The sequence below is a fragment of the Hippopotamus amphibius genome, chromosome 12, assembly GCF_030028045.1.
Source record: "Hippopotamus amphibius kiboko isolate mHipAmp2 chromosome 12, mHipAmp2.hap2, whole genome shotgun sequence".
NCBI classification, from domain to species: Eukaryota; Metazoa; Chordata; class Mammalia; order Artiodactyla; family Hippopotamidae; genus Hippopotamus; species Hippopotamus amphibius.
This window is the reverse complement of record NC_080197.1, coordinates 58650201-58662449: the sequence shown is the minus strand read 5'-3', so window position 1 is coordinate 58662449 and position 12249 is coordinate 58650201. Positions and strand designations below refer to the sequence as shown.

The following is a 12249-nucleotide window of genomic DNA, read 5'->3' as shown; positions in this document are numbered from 1 at the left end:
TAATACCTTACAACTAATCCATCCACAAATCCTACCTGCACTACCTTCAGTATGTATCCAGAATCTTGTTGCGTCTCTCCATAGCCACCGTCACCACCTTGGTGTAAGCCGCCATCATTTGTCACTTAGATTTTTGCAGTGGCCTTCCAGCTCATTTCCCTGTATCATCCTGGTCCCCTTCAGCCTGTTCTCAACAGATTTAGTTTAAAGTGATACTTCAAAAATACGCACCATCATCACTCTTCTGCTCAAAACCCCTTAGTGGTCTCTGGACTCACTCAGAAAATTTTAAAGTCCATACAGTGGTCTTCAGGGCCCTAAACAAATCCCTGCTTTACCACCAACCTCATTTCCTGCCATTCACCTTTGATTGCTTCCTCTTAAGTGTATCAGAGACATTTCTGCCTTAGGCTTTGCATCTGTTCTTCTCTCTGCTGAGAATACTGGGCACTCAGAAATCTTCCAGATGTGCTCCCTTGGCTGACTGCTTAAATGTCGTCTTATCACACAGCCCCTCCCTGACCACCTGTCCATGCACACCTGCACACACACGAACACGTGTGCACATACTCCCCACCTGCCATACTCTGTTTTCCTCTGTTGTACCCCCCGCCCCGAACATATTACATACAGGCCACAATCCATTATCTACATTTTCGGAACCTAAAAAATTTTGAAAGCCTAAAGTTTATCATACTTAATTTGGCATGGCTTGAACTCATTTGGTAGTACAAACTGATCTGATATGATGTGAGGCTGAGGCTGCTTTTAATCTATATTTATTCCATTTGGTATGAAATGGATATATTTTACTTCAGAATTTTCAATATGTTTGACTACGGACCTTCCTATAATCCAAAACATTCTGAATGTGTTTAGCGTATCTGACCTTGAAGCTATTAGATAATGAACAGCAGACCTACCTTCTTTGATTTGTGTGTTGTGTATTGCCTGCCACTGTTTTGTTATTGCTTAGTCTCATAGCTTAAAACGATGTATAGCATGTAGTAGATAATCAATACATACTTGTGAATAAATGAATGAATTTTTGAAAGTTTCCGTGAATTACAGGCTGAACGTTGTGACCACCTAATGTCCCATTCGTCTCTAAGATTATATGATCCTTTAAAAGATAAAGAAAATAATATATTTTATATTGTCACATTTAATTTCATATATAAATTACCACTTTTAGAAATTTATAAGTTGGTTAATTTTGTATCTGTTTACAAAGTAGTACTATCCATTGTAGACTGTTTTGAAATTTAACAAAACACAAAGAAGGTAAAAGAATCACTCATGACCTTGCTTCCTAGAAGCAAACACTATAAGCAATGCTCTTTATGTACCTACAAAGGAGCTTTAAAAAAAAGATTTCACTCTCCATGTTTCATAGTTTTAAAGTCTCACTTTTCATTACTGAATTGGGAATTAAATTTTCCACATCATTTAATCCTGGCAACAGTCGTATAAAGAAGGCACTGTTATGATCATTCCTGTTTTGGAGATGATCGAGTGGAGGCACAGAGATATTAAATAACTTGCCCAAGCCCCTGTAGCTGCTAAGGAGCGTCCTGGGATTCAAACCAGTAGTCTGAGTCAAGAAGCTTGCTCTTAACTACTATTGTACTGTGTTACTTATATCCCCTGTAATCTCAGCGGGCAACTGTTAGAAAATACAGTTACTGGCTGAATTACATTGAAACAAAAACTAAAAATCCTTAGTACTAAAATATACTACTTTTTCATAGCCAAAGTCATCTCTTACAATTTTGATATTTGTAGCAAGTGTAGTGTATCATCCATAATTCTGCATATATGCTGTATTTTCCACATCCATGAAAGGTTGTTTTAGTGAATGTGAACACATAATTCAAAACATGCATCAGTCAGAATGGGTAAGATTATGCTGCATTAATAAACAGTCCCCCAAACCTTAGTGGCTTATAATGATGTGTTAGCTATTATTTTGGTTAATATTATTTACTTAAAGTAACCAGCACAAAGCCTAGCAAATAGTCGGCATATTAAATGTTAATCATTATGAAATCAATAAATGTTTTCATTATTTTTAATAATAGTAAATTTATAATAAAATCCTAAGTAAGTCCTAAATTAATACACAGTAATTCTGTGATTACATGATAGTCTCATCAACACATTGGGAAAATATACTGTGAATGATTTAACTGTGGGTTGAATGCACAGCCAGCTGACAGATTATACTGAGAGATTCTTGTACCACTGTCATCATAAGATAAATACTCTATGGTAAGAGTTAGCTAGCTTTTTTTTTTTAAGATTTATTTATTTATTTATTTATTTGTGGCTGTGTTTGGGTCTTTGTTGCTGCACACAAGCTTTCTCTAGTTGCAGAGAGCAGGGGCTGCTCTTCGTTGCGGTTCACAGGCTTCTCATTGCAGTGGCTTCTCTTGTTGCAGACCATAGGCTCTAGGCACATGGGCTTCAGCAGTTGCAGCACACGGGCTCAGTAGTTGTGGCTCACAGGCTGTGGAGCGCAGGCTCAGTAGTTGTGGTGCATGGGCTTAGTTGCTCCGAGACATGTGGGATCTTCCCGGCCCAAGGCTCGACCCCGTGTCCCCTGCATTAGCAGACAGATTCTTAACCACTGTGCCACCAGGGAAGTCTGAAGAGTTATCTTAATAGCTACACACAGGACTTACAGAAAGCTCATTGACAGATTTTCATAATAGTTGTATATCATTGGGAAATTGCTTTGAGTATCCATTATCAGAAACATTGAGTGGGGTAGGATAGATTATTCACCATAGATAAAGAATAAGTCAGTTGTTAACTGGCATTACTTACAATATGTCCAGAAAGAGGAGGATATGTTAGCATTAAATTCATAAGAGGTTAATGCCAGCTCTCTGTCCTGTCCTTTTGAAGAACATAGAGTATTCACCTTTAGGGTGAGAAGGATTTGATACTGAAGAAAAAATCAAATGTCAGTTAAAACTAAAATTTCTGAAGAGCATTCATGATCAGGGTGTTTAATAGAATATATTCTCAGGGCCTGACACTGTTTCTGACAAATGTTTGTTCAATATATATTTGTTGAATAAATAACAAGATGTGACACTTTTTTTTTTTAAGATGTGACACTTTTAAATGATTTTTTTTTTCCTCTAAGGAAATTTTCCTAAAATTTTCCTAAAAAAAAAAAATGGTTGCGGTTTTTTAAGTGGTTGAAATAAAAAAACATCATGTTTCTGGGTGACTCATATATGAGTATTTGAGTTTCAGTGTATATTTCCAAACTGTCATATTACTTCATAGTCAAATATTCTGCTTTAAGTTAGATGAAAATAACCTATCTCCTTTTTTTTTTAACAGCTCAGTGGTGTTTCATTTAATTTGTACACAGTCATGAGACCACCACCCAAAGAGACATAGAGAACATCATTCCAGAAAGTGCCTTTATGCTCCTGTCTCCTTCTTATCTCAATCATCCAGTGAGATTCCACTGATGCACTAAAATATGTCATTTTCCTCATTATATGAAGTTAATGATTTTGGGGATTACGCTCAATTGCTTTAACTCTTCAAAAGTATAGTCAGTATTTTATTTATCATTACAAATTGTGGCATACAGGCCTAGGTAGCCAAAACAGTTTCAACTACAAATGCCGTAGATAGATAGGTTGGATAGATAGATATTCCTTTTTTATTACTCTTAGGGCTACATCAAGATAGTATGCAAGGTAGAACTAAATGTATCCACTTAATAAACTGCACTGAAAGGAGTTTGCAGGAGGAATTAGAATCTGTCTAAATGAAGTATTCAGGTTCTATAGGGCCTTGCCAAGTATAGGTATTAAAAACAATTATTATGAAACTTAACTTACATAAACTATCTAAAACCCAATTTCTATAGTAAAATCAAAGTAGTAATTCATTTACCTTTTTAAAAAAGCTTTTTTATATTGGTGGATGGATTTCTTCTTTTTTCTTTTCTTTTTTTTTTTTTTTGCCTAATTGCACTAAATATGCATTATTTAATGAAAAGGAAAAGCTGGCAGTAAAAGCAATCCTAAATAATGTACCAAGACATTCTCACAGGGTAGCAGTACCATTAAGCATTGGAAAAAAACAGCTTCATAGTTAATTATGACTAAACTAGAGTCCTTAAAATTTTTATTTTCACTCATATAATGTAATGATTCAGTTTTCTTTTTAAAGATGCTTCATGGCCTGGGAGGATTAGAGAGGGTTCTGCTGGTCTCGTCTAACCCTTCATATTTACTGATAAGGACACAGGGTCCAGGTAGCAGGAGTGAGATCCTAAAAGTAGCTGATAGGCAGCAGAGCCAGGAACACACAGTGCTGTATCTCTGCAGCAGTGTGTACATGTGGAACAAGTTTAACCTTGAAGTTGTGTGGTTTTTCTTGGGGTAATTACAGTAATTTTTAACCTGAGAATCTTTAGGAGCAGTTTTATTCCAAGAAGCCACATCCAATGCGCTCAGCCTTTTCTTGCGCTCCCCTTGTTTGCCCGAGTATTTTGATGATAGTAACGACTGATACTTGTGTAGCACATTCCAGTGTTATAAAACATTTTTATATTTTACATCTCGCTTGACTCTTACAGCACTGTCAGGGAAAAAGACACTAGTCTCACCATATAGATGAAGAAACCAGAGCTAAATTTAATAATTTGTGCAAATCTTGTAAGTATATGACAGAGCCAGATTTGAAAACAGGCCTGACTCCAGAGAGCCCTTATTCTTTCCACTTTGTCCAACTTTACGTAGTTGGAAGTTGCTGAAAGTTGCTTAAGGATTCTTTTAGTCACAGTATTGCCATGTCACGTCACTATTTAAAGGAGGTCTCTGGTCAGCCCATCTGTCATGCGAGTAACAGCGAAGTTAATAGTGGCTGCCATGTATTGAATACCTGCCGCAGGCCCGCAGTGTGGCAGGCACTTGTACCCTGACTCTGACTCTCAGAGCCTGCGAGGTATTGCTACTCTCCCCATTTTAGAAGTGAAGTCGTGCTACTTAATCCAGTAAGTAGCTTAAAACTCCAGCGCTTGCTTTCAAAGCTTCCACTTTTCAGCTGCACCCAAGATCCAGGTTTCCATAAAGGAGAACGTATACATACGCTTAGCATAATACCACTCTTCATCTGCAGCTTCTGAATCGTATGTGTGGGTGTTCATGTTACACACCCACGTTTCCATTTAGTGGCCCAGTAGTTGAGGAGATGCTCCTGTCAGTTCAGAGGCTCATGAAATTAAAAAAGAAGACAGGGAAGGTAAGTCAGAAACTATATATGGCAGTATTATAATTGCTCGATGGCAGGGTGAATTTTTTCCTTTGTAATCATATTAACTGCTAACAGACACTTTTTTAAAACATTGAGATCTAGTTGATATATGACATTACATTAGTTTCAGGTGTGTAATGGACACAACACAATTAATATTATCCACCTGGCCCACATACCTTAAACGGAAATATTTAGGAAGTGTATTCAAGCTAATGACATTTTATTGTTTCCTGAATCTTTATCTTCCATATTTACTGTTAGGTTCAGTATATTTTTAATATAAATGTAATTTTATTCTATTTTTGTTTTTTAATTATATCATTTTTGCCTTTTTTATGTTTTTTAAAAGACTCTTTGAAGCTATTACTTATTAAAACCAAACAAGACTTCTCTTCAGGGTCCACTTTTTATATGAAATTATTTTGAAGGGTTGTTTTCATTGAGGTGATTTTTTAATTTGCCACAGGTGTGCAGGAAGGTATGGGCAGAGGAAAGGCCTGTCTAGCGCCTGTTAGCTGAGCAGCAGGCCCTTCAGGAGGAGAAATGGGGACTCCAGCCTTCCCAGGTCCTGATATGCAGAGAAACCAGAGGGATTCACCCAATGGAAGTTTGCTCAAGTTCTGAAATTCTGCCTGATTCCTGGGACCAGGCTCTCCTGGCTTCTAACGGAACCCTCTAGTGCCTTCCTTAGTTTTAGCAGGGGGTCTTTTCCTCAAACAAGGTCTAGGCAATCAGGCATTTGACAAGAGGGTAGGTTAAGATTCTCACTGAGATTTAAAGTGTAAAGATAAATTTCTAAGCAAGTCTGAAGAGTATACGCAGTCCACATCCCATAGTTTCATGTGTTATGTATCTTAGGAGTTGAATATCTTCAGGTGAAAATTTTAAAGGCATCATGGACTGGAGTTTGATGCTTATTAAGAAGACAGTTATCAAATAGTGTCCTCTATTTGGAGGCATTATTTTAGCTATTGCATATCCCATTTTGACAATTTATTCTTATCTCTTTTACCTAGGTCGAACTGGAAGGTACACTCTTATAGAAAAATGGAGAGATACTGAAAGACACTTAGCACCTCACGAAAATCCTATCATATCCTTAAACAAATGGGGACAGTATGCTAGTGACGTGCAGCTGATCTTACGTCGAACGGGGCCGTCTCTCAGTGAGCGACCCACGTCGGATAGTGTGGCTCGAGTTCCCGAAAGAACTTTATACCGGCAGAGTTTGCCTCCCTTAGCTAAACTGAGGCCTCAGATTGACAAAACAATCAAAAGGAGAGAACCTAAAAGGAAGTCATTAACATTCACAGGAGGTGCCAAAGGATTAATGGACATTTTTGGAAAAGGTAAAGAAACTGAATTTAAGCAAAAGGTGCTGAATAACTGCAAGACAACAGCAGATGAGTTAAAGAAGCTGATCCGTTTGCAGACAGAGAAGCTCCAATCCATTGAGAAAGAGCTAGAATCAAATGAAATAGAAATACGATTTTGGGAGCAAAAATATAATTCTAACCTTGAAGAGGAAATTGTCCGCCTGGAGCAAAAGATCAAAAGAAACGATGTAGAAATTGAAGAGGAAGAATTTTGGGAAAATGAATTACAGATTGAACAGGAAAATGAAAAACAGCTGAAAGATCAACTTCAAGAAATCAGACAGAAAATAACAGAATGTGAGAGCAAATTAAAGGACTATTTGGCTCAAATCCAGACTATGGAAAGTGGTCTTGAAGCAGAAAAATTGCAACGGGAAGTTCAAGAGGCACAAGTCAATGAAGAAGAGGTTAAAGGAAAGATCGGTAAGGTCAGAGGGGAAATTGACATTCAAGGCCAGCAGAGTCTGAGGCTGGAAAATGGTATTAAAGCTGTGGAAAGATCTCTTGGACAAGCCACCAAACGATTACAGGTAAGAACATTTTTATAAAAAGAATGTTTCATCTCTTTTAAAAGAATTAATATATTTTGGCGTCTTTTTTTAATGATTGTTCATTTTCTCTTACATTTGAAGTTAGAAACCTACTTTGGTTTATAAGTTTCTTAGAATTTCTGTAACTTATGACAAAGCTAAAATGTGAGATGAAAACAAAGATGAGAACTGAAGCCACACGGATCCTTCTCCGGGAAGAAGCTTTTTTACTGTGGCGTGGTAGTACTAGGTACTTGGGTAAAGGAGGTGAGAATCTCAGAGCTGGAGAGACGCTAGTGATGAGATAGTGAATCTGACCTTCTCCTTTCAGCGACAGGGAAACCAAGGCTGAAAGAGATTACCAAGGATGGTGTGGCTAGTTGGCTGCTCATGTCGCCTCTCCTTTGGTTGCTAACTCCATCTTCTTTCCCCCACCTCCTCCTCCTCCTCCTCCTCCTCCCATAGTCCTGCTTTGCTTCCCTCAGGGGGGTGGAGGGCAGGGGAGGTTCCTCTCTGATTTTTCCGCATCTCTAGTCCACATACAAGAACATTTATATTTCACACTTAGACCATAGTCACTCAACTTACATTTCTTAGATGCCCATTCTTTTTTTTTTTTTTTTCCTCCCAAGAGTAATTTTTTTTCTATTGGGGTACAGTTGTTTACAATGTTGTGTTAGTTTCTACTGTACAGCAAAATGGAGTTCCCTGTGCTATACAGCAGGTTCTTATTAGTTGTCTGTTTTATACATATTAGTGTATATATGTCAATCCCAATCTCCCAATTCATCCTACCACCACCCCACCCCACCCAACCCCCCCTCCTGCTTTCCCCCCTTGGTGTCCATATGTTTGTTCTCTATGTCTGTGTCTCTATTCCTGCCTTGCAGACCAGTTCATCTGTACCATTTTTCTAGATTCCACATATATGCGTTACTATACGATATTTGTTCTTCTCTTTCTGACTTACTTCACTGAGGTTGACAGTCTCTAGGTCCACCCACGTCTTAGACGCCCATTCTTGAAAAGACAGTGATAATACATGTTATAGGAGTCACAAAGGGGTATCGGTGTCTAACAGCTGAAATGAGGAGATGCACGATTGGTTATCATATGGCTGCTTACATTCAAGTTAATTAAAGTTAAATAATATTCAATAAAGCTGTTTAAAAATACTAAACAAATTTAAATTTATGTTTTAGTCACATTTGGCCACATTTCAAGTGCTCAGTAGCACATACGTCCAGTGGCTCCTGTATTGGATGGTGCTGGTTTAATAGCTGCTTGAATCATGGATCAGAGAGTGAACCATGAGGCTCCTGGGCCCTCTGGTTAGAAATTCAGAATGTGTGTAGTAGCAACATCTCCAGATAGCACCTGTGAACACTGGAGTTTGAGAACAGCTAGATTAGAGGAGGAACCGTTCCACAAGCAGAGAAAGCCAAGGTTTCAGGAAGAACAGATGTGATTTCCTTTCTCTGCCAGTAACTATACTGAGAGGTAGAACTACCACCAAAATTTGGAAAATCAGGAATTTCTCACGTAATAGAAGGTTGTTAACCAATAATTTGTCAGTATTTTACTATTTGGATTCATTTCGACACTTTAAAAGGGTACATTTAGAAATTGTTTTGCCTTGATATTACAGGAAATGCTAATTTATGACAGTTGTTACTAGAAAACCCCACTACCTGTGAAAAGTATCTAATAATCAAACTACTAACATATCTCCAAGTATCCCCTATAATCAAAGTAGTGAAAACAACCACTCCTCTCTATTTTCTCTTCCCTACCCTTACCAAATCTTTCTGACACACCTGCTTGGATGGGGCCTTGCCACTTTTTCTTATAGTGCCCTAAAGGAGAGAAAGAGAAGAAAGTCCATTTGGATAATAGGACGCCTCTCCTTGCTTTTGGAGCTTTCTGGTCATCCAAACTTGGCCTCCTTACTTTAGGGCTCTTCAGTTCTCAGACCTGCTCATCAAGGATTTAAAAACCCCATAGTGGGAATCTTGCTTTCTTTGCTATAATATAAATCTCAGTAGTGGATCTCATGAAAACTTAAAACAGTTTAAAAAAACAAGAACCCTGGATTTCATGGACCAAATGACTATTCACTTTGCAGTCAGTTATGAAGCAGATAATAGGGAAGTTTAATTATGAACAGCTTAGCAAGATTGCTGCAAACACCAGTATGGATGGACTCCAGTATTTTATTCATGAAAGTTTATAGACATACATTTATCTCATCAGCTGTATAGTGTACTCCTAACAGAGGGAGGCATGACATTTAAGAGGACAGACTGAAGAAGCTGTTGTCCTTTATTTGCTTATTTTTTGGCCCATGCCACAGAGTGAACGTGACCTCCTTATCAGCCCATTATGTCAACATAAACCAGGCTTGTTAAATGCATTCTTGTGAAAATGAGTGTCCCGTGTTCAGCCCCTGTGACAGGTGGACTGTCACCAGGATGTCTGTAGCCGGCCAATAGTGAACCCTCAGATTTTAGAAAAAAATTTAACTTCCATCTAGGACAAAGAACAAGAATTGGAGCAGTTGACTAAAGAGCTGCGACAAGTCAATCTCCAGCAGTTTATCCAGCAGACGGGGACGAAAGTCACTGTTTTGCCAGCGGAGCCCATTGAAGTGGAGGCCTCGCATGCAGACATAGGAAGGGGTAAGATTTGAGAAATTGCTTTTAAAAAACTTTATTGTCACTGTTAATTTTGAATCAACTGCTTACATTGTGTAAAAATGTTGTCCTACCATTCCAAGCTAATTCTTGGGCCACTCACAAAAATTTTTGATGTACTTCCTGCTTCTGGGGAAAATCGATAATATTTAGGTTATTTTTTTACTTAGATGAGCAGATATCCTATCATTAGTTTTAAACTGCTTCCTTACAAACTTTTCCTGAAATGTGTGTGAGTCATGGTCTATTAACTGAGTTTTAGCTTCTCTCTGTTCTTAATGCCTCTTCTTCCTCTCCTGAAAGTCTCTGTTATTAATTTGTGCTGATATTTGAAAGACACTTCTAAATCTGTATATGCATATAATCTGAACAACGCAGAAAGAGATGCAAAATGCTCACCTTTTAAAAAAAGATCATGAACTGTTCAAATCATTGAAAACTATTTTATCACCTGAGAGGGTCAAGCAGTTGTAGCCTCTCCTCTCACCCAGGACCCATGGTTCTTGAGAGCAGGAAAAGTTCTAATTTTTCATATTGCTAAGCACTCCAGGTTACTGCGAACATCAAGTGACTTTCTCTGTTTCCTGTTTAGAGGCACCATTCCAGTCTGGGTCTCTGAAGCGGCCTGCTTCCTCTCGGCAGCTCCCCAGTAATCTTCGTATTCTACAGAACCCTATCTCATCTGGCTTTAATCCTGAAGGCATATATGTATAACATTATCTGTCTTCAGGGGAGAGACCCAGTGAAGGTACCAAGGACAGTGAGAATTCCTTCTTTGATTCTGTGCCAATGATGAACAGAGGATGTATTCCACAAGCCACCGTATCTTTTTTCTGTCCTAAATTGCATACCACTTGGAGCCATACCCTGTGCACTGATGCTAAAGAACAAAGAAACTGTGTTTTCACACATCCACAGTGTTGACGTTTTTGTCCAGCAGCTGTAATGCAAAGCCTTCACTTTTATTTGTAGCATTTTGAGAGCATTAGGAAAGTATCATACTGTGTGCATACATAAATAAAACCGTGACTTAAGAGTGAAGAGAAATATGTGACTGGCTTAGTTTATTTATTCCATGTAATCAATTAATGAGTGAATGTTGATGTTTTAATATTTTTTATTAATACTTATCCTGTGACTGAATTCCATTACACGTTGTGTGATTATGACTCCGTGTGCACGTTGCCAGACTCCACGCATCGCTAATTTATCACCACACGAGTGTCATAGGGTGCCCCACCATGGACACAAGCTCCAGAAGAGCTGACTTGCATTTACATTGTGAACCCACCCTAGCCATTGCTTACTTAGGTGAGATAATTCAGGTTTTCTTTTTAATCTGGTGTTGAACCTTTACGGTATTTCCAGCGTATGAATGACCACATCCAAGAACAGAAATATTTTCATGAAGTAAATTATATGTTTAAAAGGTTTGCAGAGCTTCAGACACTGTTGAACAAACATGTAACTGTGGAATATCTATCCAGACGGGCATGGGGTTTCCTGGTACATTATGTGTTCTGTTTCCGCCTCGTGGGTCCTCAGAGTTACCGTAATACGTAAATTAGAGATGCCTGAGGATCGCTTTAGAAAGGTGGCTGTAAGTGGTATACTTTCACAGCAGCCCACTCTGTGTGTACGGTCTGTTGGTGCAAGTACCCCTGGATAAGCTACTGCTTGCACCTGACTTGCTATGCACGTTACGAACTATTGCAGTGTCTCCAGTCACTGAAATAGAAAGCAGGTTGGAGTTAGGTACTTTTTACCAAGGAAAGTCAGTGTTAGTTTTCATTCATTTTCAGCTTGACTTTTACGGGACATTAATCTCCATTTGTACATATATTTTCTTATTTATAAAACCAAAAAGTGAGTCAACACCCCTCCCGTGAATACTGACTTCACTAAGATGCACACGAGTATCTAGATGAATGTGGTCAGATACTTCCTAGCCATTTTTACATTCCCTCTATCAAAATTTGGTACAATATAATTAAGACTTTAAAGTCTGAGGAAAACATATTATCTGCATTATTTACATGCAACAAAATAGAAGTGGATTAGTGTATTAATGCCATGGTAACAATAAAAAGGTGTAAGTGATACCCTATGCATGAGGGCAACTTTGGATGTTTTAAACACATTAGACTTATTTTTGGTTTAATGAATGCTGAGAATGCTGCTATATTTAGGTTTCCAGTGAAAAAATTTAAGAATGGCTTTGACAGTATATAGAAGCTTCTAGAGAACTGAAAGTAATAATGCTTAGTTGCCTTTTCTAGTCCAGCTAAATGGCAGGCCTCAACTAAAGATATTTTCTTTGGGTTCTTGGAGTTATCGAGTTGACCTTGCCATTATACT

The 12249-nt window shown here is 38.2% G+C and overlaps 1 protein-coding gene across 6 annotated transcripts in view; it reads left to right on the top strand.

The window, feature by feature from the left end:
• Positions 1 to 10938, top strand: part of RASSF8 (Ras association domain family member 8) — a 119330-nt gene extending 108392 nt beyond the window's left edge. For all 6 annotated transcript variants that reach the window (XM_057702086.1, XM_057702084.1, XM_057702081.1 and 3 more), the window contains 3 exons: positions 6309 to 7198; positions 9732 to 9876; positions 10484 to 10938. In XM_057702086.1, the coding sequence (XP_057558069.1) occupies positions 6309 to 7198; positions 9732 to 9876; positions 10484 to 10605 (1157 nt within the window). In that variant the 3' untranslated portion in view covers positions 10606 to 10938. The remainder of the gene's footprint in view (positions 1 to 6308; positions 7199 to 9731; positions 9877 to 10483) is intronic.
• Positions 10939 to 12249: the final 1311 nt, after the last annotated feature.